Source organism: Ipomoea nil, unplaced genomic scaffold, assembly GCF_001879475.1.
Source record: "Ipomoea nil cultivar Tokyo-kokei standard unplaced genomic scaffold, Asagao_1.1 scaffold2826, whole genome shotgun sequence".
NCBI classification, from domain to species: domain Eukaryota; kingdom Viridiplantae; phylum Streptophyta; class Magnoliopsida; order Solanales; family Convolvulaceae; genus Ipomoea; species Ipomoea nil.
Window position 1 is genome coordinate 1,065,541 of NW_017619254.1, and position 22,026 is coordinate 1,087,566.

General features: G+C 34.8%; 2 protein-coding genes and 1 long non-coding RNA gene across 7 annotated transcripts; all 3 read left to right on the plus strand.

Annotated features, from left to right (window-relative positions):
* Positions 1-1,993: 1,993 nt before the first annotated feature.
* LOC109159064 lies at positions 1,994-2,850 on the plus strand. The gene is made up of 2 exons (XR_002050487.1): positions 1,994-2,349; positions 2,527-2,850. It is a non-coding gene; the product is annotated as an uncharacterized LOC109159064 (long non-coding RNA).
* Positions 2,851-6,032: 3,182 nt separating this feature from the next.
* LOC109159059 (pyruvate decarboxylase 1) lies at positions 6,033-11,922 on the plus strand. 3 transcript variants are annotated; one of them, XM_019307060.1, is made up of 7 exons: positions 6,033-6,578; positions 6,652-6,815; positions 7,134-7,695; positions 7,979-8,067; positions 8,139-8,256; positions 8,357-8,545; positions 8,718-9,091. In XM_019307060.1, the coding sequence occupies exons 1-7, from the start codon at positions 6,135-6,137 to the stop codon at positions 8,886-8,888; spliced, it is 1,737 nt and encodes a 578-aa protein (XP_019162605.1). In that variant the 5' UTR covers positions 6,033-6,134; the 3' UTR covers positions 8,889-9,091. The 3 variants fall into 3 exon arrangements, with proteins under 3 accessions (XP_019162605.1, XP_019162606.1, XP_019162607.1); XM_019307061.1 differs by lacking the exon at positions 8,718-9,091 and adding an exon at positions 8,622-8,647 and having other exon boundaries at positions 8,357-8,585; XM_019307062.1 differs by lacking the exons at positions 8,357-8,545; positions 8,718-9,091 and adding an exon at positions 11,894-11,922 and having other exon boundaries at positions 8,152-8,282.
* Positions 11,923-13,996: 2,074 nt separating this feature from the next.
* On the plus strand, positions 13,997-21,295 carry LOC109158639 (GDSL esterase/lipase At1g28580-like). 3 transcript variants are annotated; one of them, XM_019306526.1, is made up of 5 exons: positions 13,997-14,355; positions 18,894-19,103; positions 19,756-19,913; positions 20,612-20,891; positions 20,969-21,295. In XM_019306526.1, exons 1-5 carry the CDS (start codon positions 14,079-14,081, stop codon positions 21,217-21,219), a joined length of 1,176 nt encoding a protein of 391 aa, XP_019162071.1. In that variant the 5' UTR covers positions 13,997-14,078; the 3' UTR covers positions 21,220-21,295. The 3 variants fall into 3 exon arrangements, with proteins under 3 accessions (XP_019162071.1, XP_019162073.1, XP_019162072.1); XM_019306528.1 differs by lacking the exons at positions 18,894-19,103; positions 19,756-19,913; positions 20,612-20,891; positions 20,969-21,295 and adding exons at positions 14,437-14,646; positions 15,954-16,099; positions 16,179-16,458; positions 16,536-16,833 and having other exon boundaries at positions 14,000-14,355; XM_019306527.1 differs by lacking the exon at positions 13,997-14,355 and adding an exon at positions 18,430-18,755.
* Positions 21,296-22,026: the final 731 nt, after the last annotated feature.

Here is a 22,026-nt window from a genome sequence, read left to right on the forward strand (position 1 = left end):
TTATAACCGAAAATTTTTAATTCGATTGCTATAGTGTCTGGTTCAGTTCGAACCGAACCATGGTAATCGCTACATATACGCAATAATTTGTTGGAGAAGTAAAATAAATAAAATGTTTACTTTAAGTGTAGAAATGTCAATTTAATATATTAGGGGAAAAACCACCACTTTTAAAATAATTGAGGGGACTAATGTGCTTACATATATAATTGAGAGGAAAAAAGTACTATAAATATATAACTTAGGGGAAAAAGTGTCATTTTCCCTTAAAAGAACTTGCAATTGACTCTGTGGACCAACTAAAATCATGCAATAAAATATCAAGTAGCCTCTCTTATGGTGTAAAGGTAACCTTGCTCAGAGCATCATCATCATGGCCGTTCCTAAGAAAATTGGGGTCCTGTACGAAAATTAACATTGGCCCCCTTTTTGTATAATTGTAAATATATAAAAGATATGTTGTATTGTACCAAAATATATATTAGTCTATAAAAAATTTATTATTCAAAATTTCACTTGAAAAGTGACATTCTTCTTCTTCTTCGGTCATAATTAGATGTAAAATTATTCACCAATCCATTGAGTCTTTTTTACAATATCGTTGATCATAAGTAAGATTTCAACAACTTTAACTTTAAAAAACTTCTTTATGCATAAACAACAGTAATGAAAATAGTCAAGACTAATTGATATTGCAATTGTAGTATCAAAATACAAGAAATTAGATTGTTATTCACCAATCAAAAAAATTCCTATCTAGCCAGGGTTAGTCATTGAATTAATAATTTTAAAATTTTGAATAAAATTAAAGAATTAAAATATTTAATTATTTACATACCTTCATCCTTTTATCGTGAAGAACAAAAAAAATTGAGGATGCCAAATGCACAAACAACGCACTTCAAATTAATGATTACTGAGACCGAATTCTTGCATTGTGAATACAAATCTTGCGTGTATGCATTATAATAGGAATAAGAGTAATTTTTTACTCTTTATATATAATAATTTTTACAATAATCAAATAGGTCCGCCTCAGTTCCTATAAGTTATAGGACTATAATTCTATACGTAAATCAAGTCCTTAAGAATTAGGAATATAAATTTTTTAGAATTTTAGACCGTCTTGATTTTTTTATACATAAATTACACATACATTAATATATAAAATATAAATATAAAATAATAATTTTTTTTTAATAAAAGTGCCCCCAAAATTTGGGGGCACAATGCACATATATACTTACGTATGTAATGTAATATTTGGGGCCCCCAAACTGGCCCTGGCCAAACATGGCCCGGGACGGCCCTGAATTCATCATCATCATTATCATTCATCATTATCATCATTATCATCATCATCATGCAATGGTGGACAGTGGACCGTGGATGTTGTGCAAGTTATTCTCAGGATTATAGTTCCCGTTGTTGGACACTTAGTTGACTATAACAACAAATTTTTAAGTTTGATTCCTTACATGAATTTTTTATTAAGTTTCTTGGTTTGAATGAGTTAATTATTGATAATTTATATTGATTTTTTTTTTGGGTTTTTGTTGATTATAATCACAATACAGGTTTTATTGAGAGTGTGGTGAACTTTCATGTAAATGGATAGGGAGTAGGGAGGCAAATTATGTTATGGAAACATGTTTATCATGCGCATGGTAAACATAGGGGTAAATTCATAATTTCTATGTTATAGAAATTATGGATTTACAACATAGAAATTATAGATCTACAATACGTATAGAAATTATGAATTATAGTATAGATGTTATGAATTTACAGCATAAAAATTATGGATCTACAACATAGAAATTATGGATTTATCATGTGTTTATCATGTTCATGGTGAACACGTTTCCACAGCATAACTATTGAGTAGGGAGGGTGGGGGACGGGGGTTAGGGTTAATTTGGTCAACATCAGTGTCCCGCTACAATTGTTGAACACGTTCCGTGTTTATCTGTATATGTATATGTATACAATAATATCTTGTTTGTATCGTAATCATGGAAGCAGCCAGGAAGCTCGTGTTCTCCGTCACATAATAAAAATAAAAAATAAACAAACATAAATCTCGGCGGTGACTTCCAGTATCAAAATTCATATTCCCCTACGCTACGCCTTCTCAATCTTCTCTACCCAATACCCATCCAGGAAACAAGAAGAAAAAGAAGAAGAAGAAGAAGATCGAAGAAAAAGAATCATCATATTCATATATATCATGGGTTGCTGTGGAGATGACGACTGCGAGTGTCACCCTTTGGGGTTTCTGTTGGGGCTCCCCTTCGCCTTCGTCTCCCTCCTCCTCTCCCTCGTCGGCGTCGTCATCTGGATCGTCGGGTAATATAATTAAGCCGCCGCCGGCCGGCCATAACTACTTATTTTTACTATACACTACTGCACGTAGTTTTAATTTGATTCAATTCATCGGAGAAGATTTGATTATTTGATATATATAATGATATTGGTTTGGATGGGTATATATATATATATATATATATATATATATATATGCAGGATAGTGCTAAGTTGCATATGTCCGTGTTGTATATGCGTTACGGTGATAGTGGAGATGGCTTTAGGACTGATCAAAGCTCCATTTTCTGTCATCAAGTGGTTCACTCAGCAGATACCTTGTTGATCGAAATCCATTTCTTTATTTTATTTAATTTCATTCTCTTTTTTTCCTATTTATTTCTTCTTCTCCTTGTGGATCTATCCAACTTACAATATTTAATTTATTTTATTTTTATCTGTTGTAATTTTTTCCCCCACTAATTACCATATCATATGTACAATAATATACCCATTGATTTATATATGAGTAGTTTTTAAATTTCATGCTTTAATTTAATTTCTTGGTTTTATCCTTCCTTATAAGAGCATCTCCACTAATGATTTTTTGTGGGAGTTTTTGAAAAAAACAAAGATGAAGTGGAAGAGAGAAGGTGAGGAGAGGGAATAAGTTGAGTCTTGACTGAATGAGTTTTTAGATTGACAAGTGAAGCCCGCATCGAGAGAGAGAGAGGCGCACCTTAACACGGGACAGGCGTACCTTGCACGCTAGTGGACGCCCCTGGGTGCATAATAGCTGCTGTTTTTTTTTTTTGGGTCAGATTTTTTTTTTCTTTTTCTCTTCTCTCTATTTTATCTTTTATAATCACACCTGCAAAACTCTTCAAAAACTTAATTCCCTTGGGAAATGACAAAATGTCAAGATAAAATATATAAAATATTAAATATATGTTTATAAATATCAAGGAAAGTTAAATTTTAATATAATACCCTCACGGCTTCACCACATGCCACATGGGACAGCATGGCAGCGTTTTGAGGAATATGATGGCGTTTGTTCTGTAATTGAAATTCCTCTGTTCCATTGGAATGAGTAAATAAAATCTAAAATAAAAATTATATATTTAATTTTTTGGAAAAAGATTCAAATTGGCATATTAAGTAGACTGAATAGTACAATTGGATTCTATAACTAAAAAAGCTTTATTCAGATTTCTTAAACTTGTAAAATTATTCAATTAAGTCCAAAATGACTTGTTTAGCATTTTAAGTCTTCACCTGCTAAACAAGTCACTTTGAATTTAATTAAACAATTTTACCGGTTTAAGGAATCTGAATGAAACATTTTTAGTTGGAGGACTCAATTGCACTATTCAGTCGACTTAGGGGGTCAATTTAACCCTTTTTCCCCTTTTTTTCTAGAGATGATGAAATTCTCCCTTACTAAAAGATCTTGTGTACGAGTTCTCTTGAACTATTATGAACGCCAATCATGCTCCTTACAAGAAACATTTTGTTTATCAAATTGCCGGGCAGAATTTGAAACTTGAAAGTAATCCTCCCGTATTCTGATGAATTTTTTTTTTTTTTTTCAAAGGTCTAGCCTATGTGGTTCACGTTCAGTTGAGTTACCATGATTTACATCCTCCCAAATGCTCTGTTAGAGTTGGGGTTCAGCCTTTTGAAAGAATGAATTCTTTTTTTTTTTTTTTTCAAATACTATTGACTCTATTATAATAGGAGTCACAGAGGTCAGAAGTGTCATCGAGCACAAAGTGTTTGACTTTGATTATATTAAAAAAATTAATTAAAAATGACATTTAAAATACTTCACTTATCTCATTTTATTTGTCATATTTACTATTCATTGGTCAAACTAAATATTTCTTCATTTGCTTACTTTCTTTAGTATTTTTAATTAGTTTTAAATTTGATTTGTTGTGTTCAATAGATTTTATACACAAATATTAAACTTAACATTATGAAAAATTAAATTAAAAATTATTTCAGTCAGGTTCCGTTAATCAAACAAAAAATGGGGCGAAAGAAGTAGTCAGTAATCTTTTTGAGGCAATATTTTGAGTACAATCCACTTCCAATTTGAGTAATGTCAACATGGATTTGAATTCTTTTAAATGAAAGGGTTAACTTGATATATTACACACTCTTCTAAGTGAAAAATTCAACTTGATATATTATATATTCAACACGAATAATAAATGAATGAGAAATTAATTTTTAAAATATATCAAGTTGAAAAAGTTCTTAAATTTTGTAACATAAACATTTTAAGACGGTCTCCAACTACCATGAACTTTATAGCAGTTGATGTGTGAAGCGTGCACCAATAAATTTTTTTTTTTTAGTTGAACCCACAAAAAAAAAAAAAAAAAAAACAATATTTACTGCAAAATAAAAATCTCTCTCCTCTGATCTCTTGTTTCCCCTCCAACTCATCCTAAAACTCTTTCACTTAGACCAAAAAAAAAAAAAAAAAAAAACACTGATGACTGATGAGGAGACCCTTAGGCGTCAAATTACATCTTAAATTCTTCAGTATATAATAGCCGATGAAAAAAAAAAAAACACTAATGATGTCATTGCTTGGGTCACCTCTTGGAAGAAATCAAATTGTCACAATACAACACCAGTTTTGGGTTTTATTTATTTATTTATTTATTTCCAACAATAATTCCCTGTTTAACTCACCCAGGGTCCTTTAAAAAAAAAAAAAAAAAAACTCACCCAGGGTCAACCTTGGCTGGGAAACTACTATTGCATTATTATTATTATTATTATTATTATTATTATTATTATTATTATTATTATTATTATTTTTAATTTCTTGACAGTCATTATGTTTTTCCAGTGTCTAAATTTGAGATTTTTAAATTAATTGTGAATAATGCTTCTTTTTTTTTTCTTTTTTTATTTAAGGCATGTGATGGACAATTTTAGCCCAGCAATAGGTTAAAATACAAAATTTTAATGTTAAAACATGATACAAATAAATGAAATAATCTCTAAAATAATAGTTTAGTGATTAAAAAGTTACATCTTAAATTCGCTTTCGGCAATAAGGTGGAAGTTTGAGGTCGAACCTGACCCCCTGTGGCCTAGGGGCGGTTCCAAGTTTGCCTATATGGAAAGCAACAAAGTTTTTAATCCACAAAAAGTACAAAACCATTGCTATACAAAACCAAGACTGACATCTGGTTTCATCAAAAGAGTCCAATATAAAGCAATTCTTAAACGTTTTTAATAATGATAAATTGACTAGTTGTTACAAGTGCAGCCATCGGATGGGTCACACTTTCAATTTTAGAATATTAATAGGCTAAAGCTTATTCGAACTGAAGCATATGTTCCATGTCAACTAAAAACCTAAGTTGATATTTGGATTGTACATTAATGGCTATATGCTCAACAGGCCTCTTCATGTGTGCGATGAAGCATGTTCTCTATCTCAACTAAAAGTCTAAGTTGTTAGTTGGATTACACATTAATGGTTATATGCTCAACAATTCGACTAATATTTTCATCAATTTGATTGACTGAATTAACCTTATCATAAGTTTGGAGCAAATTCATGGGATTTAAGATATAGTCTGAAAAATTTAGATTGTCAACCAAAAAACAAAGGTTATATCACAGATTCACAGACACAGAGTTGTCGTATTCCAGGTACCTAGTTCTAGTTCTTTGTTGCCAGCCAATCCGCCACTGCCCACAGTCTTCAAAACCTGGAACCAGTACAGTATAAAAAGAGCAGAACCCCCCGATTTGGAAGCATAATCAAACTCATTAATTCTGTTGATTGGAATTAAGATATGGAAAAATCAAACGGTTCAATAATCCAGCAGAGCTGCGCGAACGGAACGCTGGGGAGGCACTTGGCTAAGCGGCTGGTCCAGATTGGCGTGAGGGATGTGTTCTCCGTCCCCGGGGACTTCAACTTGACGCTGCTGGATCACCTGATCGCCGAGCCGGAGCTGAACCTGATCGGCTGCTGTAACGAGCTCAACGCCGGCTACGCCGCGGACGGCTACGCTCGCGCCAACGGGGTGGGCGCCTGTGTGGTCACCTTCACGGTGGGCGGGCTGAGCGTGCTCAACGCCATCGCCGGCGCCTACAGTGAGAATCTGCCGGTGATCTGCATCGTCGGCGGCCCCAATTCCAACGACTACGGCACCAACCGGATCTTGCACCACACCATCGGCCTGCCGGATTTCTCCCAGGAGCTCCGCTGTTTTCAGACGGTCACTTGCTCTCAGGTCCGTCCCTACACTCTTCTTTGTTAATTCCACTGTCACATCTTAGATTCTCATAGTTATCAGACTTTCACAGGCGGTGGTGAATAACTTGGAAGACGCTCATGAGTTGATAGACACTGCGATCTCAACCGCTTTGAAGGAAAGCAAGCCAGTCTACATTAGCATCAGCTGCAATTTGCCAGGAATTCACTACCCTACTTTTGCAAGAGACCCTGTTCCATTTTTCCTTGCTCCAAAGTAAGTTACTTTTGCCACTACCTCATAGTTTAGTTTGTACTTGTAAACCCTGTCTTGTGATACTGATCAACAAAGGATAGGTAAACTGGCACATAGCTGATCAGCTCAAATCAAGAAAATCAATAGTTTGTTGATATTGTGGACTAAGTTAACAGACCCACCAACTTGGCTTGTTGAACATATAGTCATTAATGTGCAATCCAACTATCAGCTTAGCACATGCTTTAATTTGGTATGGGTTCGAATTTCAGCGCCACCCATAAGCAACTACGGGAACATATAGCTATTAATGTGCAATCCTTTTGTATTTTTGTACAGGGTGAGCAACCAACTGGGATTAGAAGCTGCAGTTGAAGCAACTGCAGAGTTCTTGAACAGGGCAGTGAAGCCTGTGATCATCGGCGGTCCAAAGCTAAGAGTGGCCAAGGCACAGAAGGCGTTTGTGGAGTTGGCCGACGCGTGTGGCTATCCAATTGCAATTATGCCGTCCGGGAAGGGACTGGTGCCGGAGCAGCATCCTAACTTCATCGGGACTTTCTGGGGAGCAGTCAGCTCAAGCTACTGCGGGGAGATAGTGGAATCAGCGGATGCTTATGTGTTTATTGGCCCTATCTTCAATGACTATAGCTCGGTTGGGTATTCTCTGCTGATCAAACAAGAGAAGTTGGTGGTAGTCCAGCCCAACCGTGTAACTGTGGGTAATGGCCCTTCATTCGGGTGGGTTTTCATGGCTGATTTCTTGAATGCTCTGGCTAAGAAGTTGAAGAAGAACAGCACGGCCATGGAGAATTATCGTCGCATATATGTTCCTCCTGGCATTCCTTTAAAGCGGGAGAAGGGCGAACCTCTTAGAGTTAACATACTCTTCAAGCACATTCAGGTGAGTTTTCATTTCTACAAACTTCTTCACAGAATCACATGTTGAGTATATAATCATTAATGTGCAATCTAACTATCAGCTAGGTCTTTTAGTTAAGATGAAACACATGCTTCAATTTGGTATCAGAACCATGCCAAAGGTCATGGATTTGAATATCAGTCCAGGATAGTCCACCTGTTGCTTGGGCCTGCACATTTAATTAAGATATAGCACATGCTTCAATTTTACAGTTAATGAAAATGGAGGGTGTTCAATCATTAAACTGAGATTTTGGCATTTTCAGGAAATGTTAAATTCAGACACTGCAGTGATTGCAGAGACGGGAGACTCGTGGTTCAACTGCCAAAAGCTCCGTCTCCCTGAGAATTGCGGGTAAAGTTGAAGCATATATTGTTTAAATAGAGATAGGTTTTAGATGGTGTAATGAACAGCGAAGTTTGCAGGTATGAATTCCAGATGCAGTTTGGATCAATTGGATGGTCTGTGGGTGCAACTCTTGGCTATGCTCAGGCTGCAAAGCAGAAGCGCGTTATTGCCTGCATTGGAGATGGAAGTTTCCAGGTTAGTATTTCATGGCTTCACCATTACGAACTACTACCACATAAATTTATGAGAGAAAATGGATTTGATATTATGCATGAAATTCTTTTTATGCATGTAGGTGACAGCTCAAGATATATCAACCATGATGCGGTGTGGACAACGAAGTATCATATTTCTCATCAACAATGGAGGCTACACAATTGAAGTGGAAATTCATGACGGTCCATATAACGTGATCAAGAATTGGGACTACACCGGTCTTGTCAACGCTGTCCACAATGGACAGGGCAAATGTTGGACCAAAAAAGTAAGCGTGATTCAATTTATATTTATTGTCAGATTGAGACGGGGCGTAGATATTAGATGTGATAAGTCATATTTCAATCATAGGTGACATTATACCTAAGATGAAATCATGAAAGAAACCTGATATTATTACTCTATATATGATTTTATTATTACGGTATCATAATATACAGGTAAAAACAGAGGAAGAATTAATAGAAGCAATTGCGACCGCGACGAGTACACACAAGGACTCGTTATGCTTCATTGAAGTTATTGTGCACAAGGATGACACAAGCAAAGAGCTATTGGAATGGGGTTCCCGCGTTTCTTCTGCTAATAGTCGCCCCCCTAATCCTCAATAGCAACCCCAAGATGATGAAAATGTACAGTCCGACCAAACAGTTGGAGTTGATGATCCATCCACACATTCGGACCGTAGAAATAATAACAATAATAATGTTAATTTTACCTTTGCCATTGTTGTTGTGCTGTTCTCTTGTTTCCTGACCAGGAAGTTCAGCTTCCGAAAAATGTAATACTACATCCGCTCATTTTTTTAGTACTATTTTAGTGGTCTATTATATTTGAATAAAATTTTAATGAAAATTTAATTTTCGAAATAAGATTAAACAGATGTGCCATTGTTATTTATTTGATCGGATCCCTCTCGTGCTCCAAAATTTGTTTAACATAATCCATTAGTTACAAATTGCTAGCAACTAATTACCAAACAAGACCATCTTATATACAAAACTAAGAAGTATATTTGAGTAAAGATTGAAAAAGTCATAATATCTCAAGATTATTGGAGCCAAGTACATTATGTATTTTGATGAATTAGGAACCATTTTTTAGTATAAAGTGGAAGGATTTATACATAAAAGGCTAATCTACTAGTGCTAATACGCATGGATATGACAATTAATAGAGATTTGTAGCCTTGGAGGATATGCTATGGAGTGTTGTACCATATTGTGTTAGGTTATCTTTCGATTATTCTTCTCAAAAAGTTGAGACCCTAACCAGACATAGCATCTAGGAGGATGTGTTCACACTACCGCTGATGAGAGTCGATCCAACTTATTCTTCCCAAACTTCACCCCTATAACCAATTGAACTATTCGTGCGGGCTGAATCAAAGTATTATTATTATTGTTCTAATTGAGTGTTTGGATGTGAACTTGTGCACTACTGATGGCCAAATGATTAAGTTATGAATTGCAAGGAAGCTCTCTCCTGAACCAAGAATCGTGGCCTTACAACTATTTCTTTGGAATCTGACTGTGCTAATTCTATCTCGACTTTGTCTCGCAAGCTCAAGGATTGTTCCTACACTGGCGCTATCTGTTGAGAATAATGAGCCAAAGTCGATTTAATATCGCAAAATAATATTTATATATACACACGAAAGTATACAAAATATTATTCGATATATATCCGAAATATATATATATATATATATATATATATATATATATATATATATATATATATATATATATAAATTAGACCCCCACGGTTATATACATCTATATCTACGAAAAAGATATATGTATATCAACCAAAATGGAATTTATAATCCCCAGATTATAATTCCAACCAAAGGAAAACAAAGTGTAGTACAAGGATTTTAGCTTAGAAGCATAATCTCGAAACCGGAGAAGAAAGGAGATGAAGAAGAGTGGTAAGTACGAGTCGAGTGAAACACCCGTTTTCCTTAAAACCTTATTTGTCACCTCCCAAAAATGCTAGGAGCATTGTGGCCTAGGTTTCCTAGGATAAAACGTACTACGGTTCAACGTTTGAGCACCCAAACGAATGAACCCGGCGAACCTCCCAAAAGTGCTAGGAGCGTTGTGGCCTAGGTTTCCTAGGATAAAACGTACTACGGTTCAACGTTTAAGCACCCAAACGAATGGAGCATGAACAGAACACAGCAGCAAGACAAGAGTCGGAGCAGGCATTAAATGTCAAATCTGTTGCTCCAACTTATAACTTTCAAACAGTAATCAGTTCGTACCTACAATGTATGCCGACGTACACGAGTTTAGGCTTGGTTCAAGCCTCCTCCCCTGCGCAAGAGAGAGAGCCTTTATGCTATACAATTCAATAAGCCTAAAAAGAGCTCTTGTATAAATAGTTGGGCAAATCCTCTTCCCAAACCAATGTGGGACAAAAGTTTCACTTTTTCCCTTCATTTTTTCAACTTAATGGGTCTACTTTGAGAATCAATATCTCATTTACCCATTATCCGTTTTGAGAGTCAATATCTCTTCGTATCACTACGAAAAACCCGAATCCACTTTGACCCGACCCAAATCGGAAGTGGACCCCACTGATAAATGTACCACAAAATAGGTACTTAAAATGTCATTTTTTTTGTTGCCCAAAGGTATCCCCCAGCCGATAGCCAGAAGACTAATCCCCCGTCCCTACTGTCAGCACACTAAGGGGCCATTTGGTTCGGGTTATTTAAGATAATCAAGGTTATATTTAGTTGGTTATATAAGATTCCTATGTTTGGTTGGAGCTATGTAACATTTCCATAGAATAAAATTTACCCTCCACATCACATTTTTCCCTATTTTGAAGGGAATGTGATTCCCTTGAAATTCTTAGGTATTAAAGGATTCCCTTGGCATTTTACAAACTTTGCCCTTCACTTTCCATCCCATTGTTTTGTTTTTTACCGAAAAGTTTAAAAAAATAAAATCAAAATTAACCTTTCGGTTAAAGCAAGCAAGCTAAGTTCACTTTGTTTAACATGAAAAATCTACTTTGTGGAAACCACATTTGAATTTGTAGAAATTAAAGAATCTGTATGTATGAAGTCACAAGTCAACTTTTCGGATGAAGGAATGAAAATTTTATATATATATATATATATATATATATATATATATATATATATATATATATATATATATATATATATCTCGAATTTTGCATGGTTACATGCATTGGAATATTGAAATGCATGAAAATATATTGAGGGTATTAAAGTAAAATAATAATTATAACAATACTTCAACCAAACATGTTTATATTATATATTTCAATTTTTACCAAACACAGGAATCTAATATTTCATGAACTAAACGGCCCCTAAGTGGTAGGGGACTGGCCAAATAGTTTGCTTCATTCACATAGGTGGGGATTAAACCCCCAACTTCATGTTTAAGGGACGAGGTGTTGAACCACCACACCAACCATGTTGGTTAACTTAAAATGCCATTTTAATGCTATTTTTTCAACACTATCATTGATAATTGTTACAATTTTATGCTTGCTTTGATTTTTTTTTTCTTGTCAATATATTAAGAGAGCAGCGAACCTGATTGTCTATACATTATCTAGGGAAGCAGGCTCTCAGTCTGATTCTCTCTCTTTGGAGCACACTCCTCCTAATTGTATTCTCTCGTTTTATTTCATATGCTCAATTAAATCTAGTTGATGCTTTGATTTTAAAAAAAAAAAAAAATCATTTATTAATTGTTAAGTTGTTGATGAGTTTCTTTGGATATTTTTTAAAATATATTCATCGTGGATCATGCTTTTTTTTTTTTTTAAGACCATCGTGGATCATGCTTATTATATTCATGCGAATTGCCAAATCTATTACTTTTTTTTTTGAAGGGACCAAATCTATTACTTTACTCCGGAATATAATAATAATCCCCATCAATCAGCGACGAACAATTTTAAATTTAGAATATTGAATTGAAATGATATGACACCTCACCTTCTCTATTCATTTTCTTTTTGGAGAAAAGAAGGGCAGAGCCCCAATACAAAAAATGCAAATATCAATCATTACGGGTGTATTTTTTATTTGTCTTTTCATGAAATTAGTGTGAATTTATCATCAGGTATACATAAAAGTACCACACAATATTCAGAAATATAAAATTAGGTATGTGAAGGTATAGTATATTTTTTTGCTGTGTGGTTCATTTTTGTGGTGTATTGATGCATTTCATTATTGTGCATTTTTCTAACACTATTGGTGACTTTATTAACACTGTTGGTGTTTTTTTTAAGCGGCTGCACTGACCGCACGTTAAGGTACGGTCGCACCTGAACTAAACTATATATATATATATATATATATATATATATATATATATATATATATATATATATATATATATATATATATATATAGGGACGCACTCAGGTGCGAATAAGTGCCCAGGAAGGAAATGCGAACGAATCAGCGCGCGACACGTGTCCAGATCTAATAACTTAAAAAAAACGCGGTGGCATTTCGTAAATAATTGAACATCAAAGTGCAAGTAAAATCTCTTATAAGTGCACCTATTTTCACCTATAAGTGCATGTAATTTTGCCTTGTTAGCATTCACTTTCCGCAACCATTCATGCACCTGGGTGTGCTTATAACTATATATGCAACTATTTATAACTATAGGTGCAACTACTTATAACTATAGGTGCACCTACTTTCACCTATAAGTGCATGTAATCTTGCCTTGTTAACATTCATTGATCTGAGTTCAGCGGGTAGTAATACACCTGAAAACCACTCGCAAACATTCATACACCTAGATGCAACTACTTATACCTATGTGTGCAACTACTTAGAACTATAGGTGCAACTACTTAGAACTATAAGTGTAACTAAGCATTGATGCTCAGTGTAAATTTTTACTTGCACCTATAATACATTTTACATGCACTTGTAATACATTTTACTTGCACTTCGATGTTCAATTATTTACGAAAATATCACCGCGTTTTTTTTAAAAATCAGTGTTTCTCATCCATTAGATCTGGACACGTGGACGAACAGAATCCATTCCTATTTCGCGCCTAGGCGAGCCGTTCGCACCCGAGTGCAAGTATATATATATATATATATATATATATATATATATATATATATATATATATATATATATATATATATATATATATATATATATATATATATATATATAAGCTCAAATGCGGTCAAAGCTTCCAGTGCAAATGCACTATGAGGTATGCAAAAACACCCCAATAGTTTTAAAAAATACACCACAATAAAATGCACAAATACACAACAAAATGTGCCACACATCAAAAAATTGCATCATACCTCACTACACCCAATAGTGCTTTTCCGAACACTATGTAGTACGTTTATGCGTAAGTAATGATGCGTGATCGCACGAAAAGCCTTGACTACATTGAAACTTAACCTATATATATAATTTTAGTTAACCAATGATTTCGACCCGAATTAATCTTAATCAAAATTTTATAAAACTTTTAATCATTAACCAAACCATAGTATTTCGGTTAAAATGCAATTAACCAAAATTTTTTTATATTATTTTGTCAACTAGCACCACCACTACCAAATACCCGGCCCAATGAATATAAAATCGATCATATCCTCCCACGGTCCTAACTACGTTTCCACCCCAACATGATGGCGTGATTTTTTATATATCAAAACATCTGAGAGTGATGCACTACCAAATAGGCAAATACCCAATTAATATAAAATCGATCATATCCTCCTACCTAACCTTTCCACTCCCAAAATAATGGCGTTTTTATCAGCTTTTCTCAGTTGCATTCTTCTTCTCTCCCTGTCGCTTTCTTCTTCTTCTTCTTCTTCTCAGTTTGCAGATGGATGCTACACTTCCATTTTTGCATTCGGCGATTCATTGACCGATACTGGAAACTATCTTAGCCTGTGCTTGAAGGGGCTCCAAACGTACGATAGATTCCCCTTCATCGGTCTTCCACCCTACGGAGAAACCTTCTTCGGCCGTCCCACCGGCCGCTGCTCCGACGGACGTCTCGTTCTAGATTTCATCGGTATTCATTCATATATGCATGTTTCTTTATTCAAGTATCGTTAGCTAGCTACTTATATTAGTTTGATCTACTTGATTGCAGCTGAGCATTTCGGGCTTCCGTATGTGCAGCCGTACTTCGGTGGCGAAAAGTTAAACCTTGAAGCGGGCGTGAACTTCGCAGTCGCCGGAGTTCCGGCGCTGGATGTTGACTTCCATCAGGAAAGGGGAATCGATTTTCGTAACAACATATCCATGAGGACTCAACTCAAATGGTTCACAGATTTGCTCCCTTCTCTCTGCAAAAACTCAAGTAATACATATATTATTGCACGTTTTTAAATTAGTAAATCAAAAATTTTCAGTTTTGTTCACTTGACTATTAATATTTTCATAGAGTAAATTTCAATTTTGATATATTACTATAGGGGCCCTTTTAATTGCAGTTCACAACTTTCAAAAGTGTTAATTTAGTACTTGACTGTGCAATTTTTATAATTATTGGTCACTCCGGTCAAATTTCGCTTGAAAATTTTTAATAGTTAAAATAATGAGGGCATTTTAGTCTTTTTGCATATCTTTTCTTTCTCCCCTGCAAAACACGCTTCAACATGCCTCAATCAGCCGTGATGGGTGCATGCATGTGTTGACACAACCTGTTAACAACATAAGATAAGTCCGGACGAGTTACCGAGAGATACTGAAAAGCACCCGCCAAACTCCGATACTGTGTAGGATTAGCACAAGGAACCTCAGGAGCATCAGCAGGCTTAACAAGTGAAACTGGAGTGGAAACAGGCTTACAATCAACCATACCAGCATGCTTGAGAATATCTTTCATATACCGCTATTGAGACAAGAGCACCCCATCAGGCAGCGGCACAGTCTCAATCCCAAGAAAGAACGACGGCGCACCCATGTCACACACCTTGAACTCCAACGCTAGCTTAGCAACAAGGCCAACTACACGAGCCGAATTAGACCCCATGACCAGAATGTCATCAACATTAACCAGAAAGTAGAGCTGAACATTATCACAAGAATAAATAAATAAAGATACGTCAGTTTTAGAGGGAGTAAAACCAACAGAAACCAAAAAATTATGTAGCCGCATAAACCAAGCACGGGGGAGCCTGCTTAAGGCCATAGAGCGACCGCTGGAGCAAAGAAACATGATCCGGCATCGCCTTGTCCTCATAGCCGGGCGGTTGACGCATATACACAGTTTCAGTTAGATGACCATTCAAAAAAGCATTGTGAATGTCCAACTGGCGGATCATCCAACCACGAGACACAGCCAAAGACAGAAAAAGATGCACCACCATCGACTTAACAACCGGACGGAAAGTCTCAAAGAAATCCTATCCCGCAACCTAATTGAAACCCTTAACCACGAGACGGGCTTTATGTCGTGAGGATTGGAATGTTTTAACTTAACATTAACCAAAGACTAACAATGATCATATAAAGATACAGAGTGAGAGTCCTAGTCTAACACAACTATTACAATCCTAACACTAATAAAGTACTTTTGTTGGGAGAAGAATTAGAAGAACGTTTTATATATAAATAATCCCTAATTAAATATTTAGGGATATCAATTATTAACAATGGTTTCAGGCTGCAAGGAGACATTTAAAAGGTCATTAGTCGTATTTGGACCATTTGGTGGGGACGACTATGCTAACGTCTTCTTTCAGAAGAGCGTAGAGGATGCCCAATCACTCCAGCCTGTAATAGTTGACGCCATCACTTCTGCAATTGAGGTCATTTTTATTTGAGAATCAATCTTCTGATCTTGAGTTCTTGTCACATTATTTAACATATCTATCACGTTCAATGCAGGAACTGATTGAACTAGGAGTGGTAAATTTGATGGTACCAGGAATGCTTGCAGATGGATGCTTAGCAATCACCTTATCATTCTTCTATACTTCCTATAATGCACATGATTACGACCCAATCACTGGCTGTCTCACTTGGCTAAATAAATTTGATGAAAATCACAACAATCTTCTTCAGACTGCATTAGTAGGCATTCGAGAGAGACATCCCCAGGTTTCAATTGTGTATGCGGATTATTATAATGCCAGTTTACAACTTTATCACTCTTCTGAAAAATTTGGTAAGTATCACTACTTGATTGACATCACTACTATTTCAAATAGTGGAGGATATAAGTATAGTTTTTTTTTTTTAAAGGATTTATAAAGAGACCACTTAAAGCTTGTTGTGGAGGAGGAGGGCCATACAATTATAACTCCAGCGTACCCTGTGGTTACCCTCCCTCGCATGCCTGTGTTGATCCTTCCTCTTATATCAATTGGGATGGAGCTCACTTAACTGAGGCAGCTTACAAATGGATCTCCAAGGCTTTGCTCAATGGCCACTTTACCATTCCTCGCAATAACTCATTGTGTAATTTGCCATATGAAAACAAGGCTTATGTATGAATATTATTTTGTGAAAACTCAATAGGTATCAACACATATATTTCATATATGCTATATACATACCGTTGTTGAATAATGTCATTCTCAAAAATAAGCAAACTGATACAATCTTAGGATGCATTTCAATGTTTTGCACCACACTACAGGTGACTTTGATAGCACTATTAGTGCCTTTTTTAAGCGGCCGCACTGACTGCACGTTAAGGTGGGAAGCTACATATATATATATATATATATATATTGATTTTGGTTCCTGCGACAACAAGTCTTTTCGTGCGGTACGTAAGTGCGGCGTACACCATTAAGTATGCATAAATGCACCATAGTGTTCGAGAATACACCATAATGAAATGCCAAAAATACACAAAAAAAAAAAATACACCATTATCAAAAATACACCACAAAAAAAAAAAAAAAAAATACACCACACATAATGGTGTATTTTCAAACACTGTGTGGTGCATTTATGCATATCTAATGGTGTATGCCGCACTGACCGCACGGGAAGACCTGTTCTCACAGGAACCCGACCCTATATATATATATATATATATATATATATATATATATATATATATATATATATATATATATATATATATATATATATATATATATATATATATATATATATATTATATATAGGAAGGTTCAAGTGCGGCAGTGCACTTAGGTGCGGCGGTGCGGTTAATTGTAGGTCATTAGATTAGATAAATCCAACGAATCACATTCATCAAGGCTTTTCCGATATTTTCGCGCGCGTTCTCACAGTACGCGAACTACAAGGTTAAAGTCGTCATTGGGCACCATAATATATCAAATCATAGTGTTGTGTGTTTTATGTTCATCATTGGAGCATTATTAACCTTACTGTGGTGTATTTGAGAATTCGTGTTGGTGCCTTCCCGAGCGGTCAGTGCGACCGCACTAATAGTTATACAAATATACACCATCCGTGTTAGAAAATGCACACCAAAAAAACGTGCACAAATTCGATACGCATCACCAGAACGCACCACTAGGTATGACTAAAAGCATCACACAGTGTTCAGAATACACCATTTGGGTGGTGAGTTATATGGTGTATTTTTTGGGTGTGTTGTGTGTTTTTTGGTGTACTTATGCATTTCATTGTGGTGCTTTTTCCTAACACTATTGGTGTCTTTTGTTAACACTGTTGGTGTATACTGACAAGCGACCGATATAAATAACCACTACAATTACCATAATGCATCATACCTCACTACACCAATGATGCTTTTCCGAACACTATGTGGTATGTTTATGTGTAACTAATAGTGTGTGACATTACGAAAAGCCCTGACTACATTGAAACTTAACCTATATATATAATTTTAATTAACCAATGATTTCGAACCGAATTAATCTTAACCGAAATTCTATAGAACCTTTAATCATTAACCAAACCATAGTATTTGGGTTAAAATGCAATTAAACAATTTTTTTTATTTTTTTTGTCAACCAGGACCACCACTACCAAATACCCAATGAATATAAAATCGATCATATCCTCCTACTATACGGTCCTACCTACCTTTCCACTCCCAACATGATGGCGTGATTTTTTATATATGAAAACATCTTATGAGAGTGGTTCACTACCACAGGCACATATCCAATTATTATAAAATCAATCATATCCTCCTACCTACCCTTTCTACTCCCAAAATAATGGCGTTTTTATCAGCGTTTCTCAGTTGCATTCTTCTTCTCTCCCTGTCGCTTTCTTCTTCTTCTTCTTCTTCTCAGTTTGCAGATGGATGCTACACTTCCATTTTTGCATTCGGCGATTCATTGACCGATACTGGAAACTATCTTAGCCTGTGCTTGAAGGGGCTCCAAACCTACGAGAGATTCCCCCACGCCGGTCTTCCACCCTACGGAGAAACCTTCTTCGGCAATCCCACCGGCCGCTACTCCGACGGACGTCTTGTTCTAGATTTCATCGGTATTCATATATATATATATATATATATATATATATATATATATATATATATATATATATATGTTTCTTTATTCAAGTATCGTTAATTAACTAGCTACTTATTGATTGATTAGTTTGATCTACTTGAATTGATTGCAGCTGAGCATTACGGGCTTCCGCATGTGCAGCCGTACTTCGGTGGCGAGAACTTAAACCTTGAAGCCGGCGTGAACTTCGCCGTCGCCGGAGTTCCGGCGCTGGATGTTGACTTCCATGAGGAAAGAGGAATCCATTTTCGTAACAACATATCCATGAGGACTCAACTCAAATGGTTCACAGATTTGCTCCCTTCTCTCTGCAAAAACTCAAGTAATACATATAATATTAGAATAACGCGATGCACGGGAAAAAATTATGATATTATAAATATAAATAAAAAATAGAAAAACTAAAATATTTTAAATTGTTTAATATAATAATGTTTTCGAGATTTCATTGTTTAAGTATTTATTATTTTTATAGAAAAAAATTACAATTAAAATTAAAATTAAAATTTTGTATGGTTAATATAATCTCTAATTATGTGCATATTAAAATAAACTTATAGAGAGAATTTACATAATTACATTGATTTATTTTTAATTGTATTTCATCTATATTATAATTTTCACAATACAAATAATACCTAAGATAATTACATTTGGAAAGCAAATTTTAAATTTTGTATGAGTAAATTTAAACTCTCTCGTTAGAGGCATGCAAGATTAAATCAACTTTTTTGAAATACAATTAAATAAATTAAACAAATGGATAATTTAATTTTAATAACATTAAAGAGAATTATTGATGTCAATTACCATGTAGTGTAATGGCACATTTGTTATTTTCATTACACAAATAATGTAATTTTGCTGGTGGAGAATTATAGAAGAACGTTTTATATAGGTATATATATATAAACCTTTAATTAAATATGTAGGGATAGAAATTATTAGAGTGAGAGGATTAACAATGGTTTCAGGCTGCAAGGAGATATTCGAAAGGTCGTTAGTCGTATTTGGACCATTTGGCGGTGACGACTATGGTAACGTCTTCTTTCAGAAGAGCGTAGAGGAGAGCTTAGAGGATGCCCAATCACTCCAGCCTCTAATAGTTGACGCCATCACTTCTGCAATTGAGGTAATTTTTAGGAATAAGGTTTAAATTGGCCACTGACTGTAACCTGAAAATATAATTAGGTCACTTAATACAAAAAATTGTAATTAGATCATTGAACACTCTAAAAACGTGCAATTAACCCACTGAACACTCCAACTGCATGCAATTTCACCAGCAGGTTACCATCAATTTTAGCAGGTTACTTGCTTACTTGCAACTGAGTTGTCAATTTTTAATAATTTTTAAATAATTTTTAATAAATTTAAAAAAAATTGAAAAATTAAATAAAATTAAATAAAAATTAAATAAAACGACGGGGTGGCCGCCATCATTTTTTTAAAAATAATTTTTTAATTTTTTTTTTAAAAAATTATTATTAAAATTAATTTAAAATTATTTAAAAATTATTAAAAATATCAACTCAACTGCCACGTAAGCAGGTAACCTGTTATTGATGGTAACCATCTACCAGGTGAAATTGCATACATTTGGAGTGCATGTTCAGTGGCCTAATTGCACTTTTTTTTTTCTCGTTCAGTGGCCTTATTGCATTTTCAGGTTACGTTTAATGGTCAATTTGAACCTTATTCCTAATTTTTATTATATTATTGGAGAATCGATCTTATGATCTTGAGTTCTTATTGTCACATTATTTAACATATCTTTTTTTTTTTTAGAAAACATTATTTAACATATCTATCACGTTCAATATAATGCAGGAACTGATTGAACTAGGAGTGGTAAATTTAATGGTACCAGGAATGCTTGCAGATGGATGCTTAGCAATCACCTTATCATTCTTTTATACTTCATATAATGCACATGATTACGACCCAGAAACTGGCTGTCTCACTTTGCTAAATAAGTTTGATGAAAATCACAACAATCTTCTTCAGGCTGCATTAGTAGGCATTCGAGAGAGACATCCCCATGTTTCAATTGTGTATGCGGATTATTATAATGCCAGTTTACAACTTTATCGCTCTTCTGAAAAATTTGGTAAGTATCACTACTTGATTGACATCACTACTATTTCAAATAGTGGAGGATATAAATATAGTTTGTTTTTTTTAAAGGATTTATAAAGAGACCACTTAAAGCTTGTTGTGGAGGAGGAGGGCCATACAATTACAACTCCAGTGTACCCTGTGGGTACTCTCCCTCGCAGGCCTGTGTTGATCCTTCCTCTTATATCAATTGGGATGGAGCTCACTTAACTGAGGCAGCTTACAAATGGATCTCCAAGGCTGTGCTCAATGGCCATTTTACCATTCCACGCATTAACTCATTGTGTAATTTGCCATATGAAAAAAAGGCCTATGTATGAATATCATTTTATGAGAACTCAATAGGTGTGTTTAGTTTAAACATTGGAATTAGAATGGTAATATAATGGGAATCAAATAATTGATAATGGTAATGAGTTAAAGCAGGAGAAGTCACTTTGTTTGCTAGTTAATAGGAATTGGAATCAAAATAAATAAATAAATAATAAATAAATAAATAAATAAATAATTAATTAAAATAAAAATAAATAAATACATAAAACTATATAATACACACACATACATACGTATATGTGTATATATGCTTGCATGGGCAGCTCAGTTCATTATAGGGGTGAAGTTTGGGAAAAATGACCAGGGATCGAGTCTCACCAACGATAGTGTGGAAGCAACATCTGGGCGCAGTAAGCAAACGTCTAACATCTGCGTTCAACTGAGTTACCATGATTTACATCCTCCCAGACGGGTTGGAGATTCAACTTTTTGGGAAGAATATACGTGTATATAACTATATATTAAAATTTCATATTTAATGCATTGATAATGACCTGTTTATTTTTTTTTTCATTTTTTTCTTCCTTATTTTAGATTTCATTCTTCAAAAGTAGATGAGTAAAAACATGAATTATTAAAGGATTTGAATCCAATAGTATAATTAAAAAAAAAAAAAAAAAAAGTAGGCAAACAAACATGGTAACGGATATCGAAACCTATAATAAGACGCAAAAGTCCCCAATCAAACACACCCTTACATGGACTCCATAAAACATTGCGGAATGTCTTTTGGATGGGTTCTTCGTGTCTATGATTCACATATACGAATATAAAAACATAATTGTGTAAATTTT

Coding starts and splice junctions, on each gene's coding strand:
- LOC109159059 (XM_019307060.1), top strand. CDS start 6,135: ATGGAAAAATCAAACGGTTCAATAATCCAGCAGAGCTGCGCGAACGGA. Junction 7,696..7,978: donor TACTCTTCAAGCACATTCAG/GTGAGTTTTCAT, acceptor TGGCATTTTCAG/GAAATGTTAAATTCAGACAC. Junction 8,546..8,717: donor GCAAATGTTGGACCAAAAAA/GTAAGCGTGATT, acceptor CATAATATACAG/GTAAAAACAGAGGAAGAATT.
- LOC109158639 (XM_019306526.1), top strand. CDS start 14,079: ATGGCGTTTTTATCAGCTTTTCTCAGTTGCATTCTTCTTCTCTCCCTG. Junction 19,104..19,755: donor TTCTCTCTGCAAAAACTCAA/GTAATACATATA, acceptor CAATGGTTTCAG/GCTGCAAGGAGATATTCGAA. Junction 20,892..20,968: donor TCGCTCTTCTGAAAAATTTG/GTAAGTATCACT, acceptor TTTTTTTTAAAG/GATTTATAAAGAGACCACTT.